The following is a 5,000-nucleotide window of genomic DNA, read 5'->3' as shown; positions in this document are numbered from 1 at the left end:
AGAGAAAAGGGGATGGAGAGAGAGGGAGAGAGAAAAGGGGATAGAGAGAGAGAGAGAGAAAAGGGGATGGAGAGAGAGAGAGAGGGCGAGAGGGAGGGAGAGAGAGAGAGAAAAGGGGATGGAGAGAGAGAGAGAGAGAAAAGGGGATGGAGAGAGAGAGAGGTATCAGTGCCTCATAGGGATGGGTATCGATGCCTCATAGGGATGGGTATCAGTGCCTCATAGGGATGGGTATCAGTGCCACATAGGGATGGGTATCGGTGCCTAGTGCCTCATACAAGCCAAACACAATACACAGATTCATAAATATATTCACACATTAAAAACTCCATCCAGGGTCCACTCCCAATCCGGGTCACAGCACCAATGTAGCCTGCGTTGTGTAGCGGTTAAGGAGCTGGGCTAGTGTACCCTGCGTTGTGTAGCGGTTAAGGAGCTAGGCTAGTGTAGCCTGCGTTGTGTAGCGGTTAAGGAGCCGGGCTAGTGTAGCCTGCGTTGTGTAGCGGTTAAGGAGCTGGGCTAGTGTAGCCTGCGTTGTGTAGCGGTTAAGGAGCCGGGCTAGTGTAGCCTGCGCTGTGTAGCGGTTAAGGAGTTGGGCTAGTGTAGCCTGCGTTGTGTAGCGGTTAAGGAGCTGGGCTAGTGTAGCCTGCGCTGTGTAGCGGTTAAGGAGCTGGGCTAGTGTAGCCTGCGTTGTGTAGCGGTTAAGGAGCTGGGCTAGTGTAGCCTGTGTTGTGTAGCGGTTAAGGAGCTGGGCTAGTGTAGCCTGCGCTGTGTAGCGGTTAAGGAGCTGGGCTAGTGTAGCCTGCGTTGTGTAGCGGTTAAGGAGCTGGGCTAGTGTAGCCTGCGTTGTGTAGCGGTTAAGGAGCTGGGCTAGTGTAGCCTGTGTTGTGTAGCGGTTAAGGAGCTGGGCAAGTGTAGCCTGCGTTGTGGTTAAGGAGCTGGGCTAGTGTAGCCTGCGTTGTGTAGCGGTTAAGGAGCTGGGCTAGGTTCAGGGAGCATAGAAGACTCGGGAAGACTCACAAGTCCGCATTGTCTTTTGTTTCAGTTGGGAGTCAGCAGATTATGGTTTTCTTTTGAGTCAAGCTATCGCAGGGTTTGTTTTCTGTTTTTGTTAAACTTTAGCTTCAACGGACCACCTTGTTCTTTAGTTGTTACTGTTCGCTTAATTTGTCTTTGTTGAACAACGCACTGGTAATTATATTGTTTCTGGCATTTCTGTTACAAATAAATATCCTTAAACCGTCTGTTCTCTTTGGCCTTTGTTATGTTGTGAAACCATCTTATAACTTGTATGGTCTCGTAACAGTCGCTGATCAGGCATGTTGATCGAAGCTGTTCAACACCTGCCAGTGCCCAGGACCAAGCTACTATCACATCGTTTGTTACAGCATCAAGACCAATCCCAGTGCCCAGGATCAAGCTACTATCACATCGTTTGTTACAGCATCAAGACCAATCCCAGTGCCCAGGATCAAGCTACTATCACATCGTTTGTTACAGCATCAAGACCAATCCCAGTGCCCAGGATCAAGCTACTATCACATCGTTTGTTACAGCATCAAGACCAATCCCAGTGCCCAGGATCAAGCTACTATCACATCGTTTGTTACAGCATCAAGACCAATCCCAGTGCCCAGGACCAAGCTGCTATCACATCGTTTGTTACAGCATCAAGACCAATCCCTGCAAAGGTGAAACCAATGGTGACTGAAACATGTGTTTGCTTTTGCTGTAAAGACATTCGGCCTTTTAATATTGTAAATGGCCAGGGGTTTGAAGACTGAAACATGTGTTTGCTTTTGCTGTAAAGACATTCGGCCTTTTAATATTGTAAATGGCCAGGGGTTTGAAGACTGAAAAATGTGCTTGCTTTTGCTGTAAAGACATTCGGCCTTTTAATATTGTAAATGGCCAGGGGTTTGAAGACTGAAAAATGTGCTTGCTTTTGCTGTAAAGACATTCGGCCTTTTAATATTGTAAATGGCCAGGGGTTTGAAGACTGAAACATGTGCTTGCTTTTGCTGTAAAGACATTCGGCCTTTTAATATTGTAAATGGCCAGGGGTTTGAAGACTGAAACATGTGCTTGCTTTTGCTGTAAAGACATTCGGCCTTTTAATATTGTAAATGGCCAGGGGTTTGAAGACTGAAAAATGTGCTTGCTTTTGCTGTAAAGACATTCGGCCTTTTAATATTGTAAATGGCCAGGGGTTTGAAGACTGAAAAATGTGCTTGCTTTTGCTGTAAAGACATTCGGCCTTTTAATATTGTAAATGGCCAGGGGTTTGAAGACTGAAACATGTGCTTGCTTTTGCTGTAAAGACATTCGGCCTTTTAATATTGTAAATGGCCAGGGGTTTGAAGACTGAAACATGTGCTTGCTTTTGCTGTAAAGACATTCGGCCTTTTAATATTGTAAATGGCCAGGGGTTTGAAGACTGAAACATGTGCTTGCTTTTGCTGTAAAGACATTCGGCCTTTTAATATTGTAAATGGCCAGGGGTTTGAAGACTGAAACATGTGCTTGCTTTTGCTGTAAAGACATTCGGCCTTATAATATTGTAAATGGCCAGGGGTTTGAAGACTGAAACATGTGCTTGCTTTTGCTGTAAAGACATTCGGCCTTTTAATATTGTAAATGGCCAGGGGTTTGAAGACTGAAACATGTGTTTGCTTTTGCTGTAAAGACATTCGGCCTTTTAATATTGTAAATGGCCAGGGGTTTGAAGACTGAAACATGTGTTTGCTTTTGCTGTAAAGACATTCGGCCTTTTAATATTGTAAATGGCCAGGGGTTTGAAGACTGAAACATGTGATTGCTTTTGCTGTAAAGACATTCGGCCTTTTAATATTGTAAATGGCCAGGGGTTTGAAGACTGAAAAATGTGTTTGCTTTTGCTGTAAAGACATTCGGCCTTTTAATATTGTAAATGGCCAGGGGTTTGAAGACTGAAACATGTGCTTGCTTTTGCTGTAAAGACATTCGGCCTTTTAATATTGTAAATGGCCAGGGGTTTGAAGACTGAAAAATGTGCTTGCTTTTGCTGTAAAGACATTCGGCCTTTTAATATTGTAAATGGCCAGGGGTTTGAAGACTGAAACATGTGTTTGCTTTTGCTGTAAAGACATTCGGCCTTTTAATATTGTAAATGGCCAGGGGTTTGAAGACTGAAAAATGTGCTTGCTTTTGCTGTAAAGACATTCGGCCTTTTAATATTGTAAATGGCCAGGGGTTTGAAGACTGAAAAATGTGCTTGCTTTTGCTGTAAAGACATTCGGCCTTTTAATATTGTAAATGGCCAGGGGTTTGAAGACTGAAAAATGTGCTTGCTTTTGCTGTAAAGACATTCGGCCTTTTAATATTGTAAATGGCCAGGGGTTTGAAGAGCTGGCGCAAGAACTCATTTAATGTCGGGGCTGCGTATGGGAGAGTTTGGACTGGTGCCAAAATCCAGAATTGTGACACCCTTAGGCATTTTTGAGACAAAGTTGTCAACCAGTCTTCCTTTGTCAATTTGGGTGTGCTGAATTCAAATCTGGAATATGACAAGCTCTATCTGACCTCTGGTGACCTCTAGAGGTCATTGAACTTTGGGGCTGTAAGCGTCCCAACTGAGCCCAGTTCAGCTTCATAAGCAATGATATGTACTGAAATGAGGAACTCAGTTAACAAATAGTCTAAGACGGGAGATACTGAAACTATTGGTGACAACGTTTGGCTTTGACGCTTCCTCTCTCAACAAACTTGTATGGGTGACCGATGAGGGGGCAAACATTAAATTAGCTCTGCGGCCATATCAGAGACTGAAGCGATGAGGGGGCAAACATTAAATTAGCTCCAGACATAGGAGATACCATTTCTGCTGCCAAATCATTAGTGAGGTATGTTAAACACTACTGTTATGTTATGGCTACACAACTGTCAACAACATTGCTGCAAATGGGAGATAGTCGGTTCAGTACAGTGTACCTCACACTGACTTGTACACAGGCCATTGATCATGAGCTCCATGGTGTACCTCACACTGACTTGTATACAGGCCATTGATCATGAGCTCCATGGTGTACCTCACACTGACTTGTACACAGGCCATTGATCATGAGCTCCATGGTGTACCTCACACTGACTTGTATACAGGCCATTCATTATGAGCTCCATTCAGTACGGTGTACCTCACACTGACTTGTATACAGGCCATTGATCATGAGCTCCATGGTGTACTTCACACTGACTTGTATACAGGCCATTCATTATGAGCTCCATTCAGTACGGTGTACCTCACACTGACTTGTATACAGGCCATTGATCATGAGCTCCATTCAGTACGGTGAAAACATAGCTCCAGACACACCGGACACACTGGGCTTTTTGTTTTCGTTGGTAGTTGTGGAGAAATGTTTTTATTTCTTTAGGCCTAAAGCTTCCTTAATGGCCTATAGCTTAGTTATTATAAATGATGCTGAAAGACGGACATGACTCGTTCTTGACTAAAGGCAAAAGATATGTGCGGGCCCAGATTTCAATAATGTCGGGCTGTAAACGGGTTCGGGCTTTAAAAAAGCTGTCAATCAAAATGTCAGTTCAGGCTTGGGCCTTGTCGGGTCTAACTTTTAAGGCCCGATTACAGCTCTAGTGTGTGTGTGTGTGTGTGTGTGTATGATAGTGTGTGTGTGTGTGTGTGTGCATGCGTGCGTGCGTGCGTGCGTGCGTGCGTGCGTACCTCTAGCTCCTTGCGCCTCCTCCTCTCCACCTCCTCCTGGTATTCTCTCTGGATTCTCTCTCTCTGCTCTGCCAGCCTCCTCTCCTCCTTCTCCTCCTGCTCTCTCTCTCGCTCCCTCTCTTCTGCCTTCCTCCGACGCTTATCCTCAATCTGTCCATCACAAACACATACACACACACACACACCCGAAATTGATTAAAAACGCTAAAAATCTACAAAAGCTACACATTTGGATGGTAGGATAGGATATGATACTTATTTTCAATATGAAGCTGTTTTT

General features: G+C 44.6%; 1 protein-coding gene across 1 annotated transcript in view; it reads right to left on the bottom strand.

The window, feature by feature from the left end:
* The window catches only part of LOC134058798 (centrosome and spindle pole-associated protein 1-like), a 25,046-nt gene that overhangs the window by 164 nt on the left and 19,882 nt on the right, over positions 1–5,000 (bottom strand). Inside the window, exon 13 of the mRNA XM_062515656.1 lies at positions 4,721–4,870. Coding sequence (XP_062371640.1) covers positions 4,866–4,870 — 5 coding nt within the window. The 3' untranslated portion in view covers positions 4,721–4,865. The remainder of the gene's footprint in view (positions 1–4,720; positions 4,871–5,000) is intronic.

The sequence above is a fragment of the Sardina pilchardus genome, chromosome 2 (assembly GCF_963854185.1).
Source record: "Sardina pilchardus chromosome 2, fSarPil1.1, whole genome shotgun sequence".
Classification (NCBI taxonomy): Eukaryota; Metazoa; Chordata; class Actinopteri; order Clupeiformes; family Clupeidae; genus Sardina; species Sardina pilchardus.
This window is presented reverse-complemented; position numbering and strand designations above follow the sequence as displayed.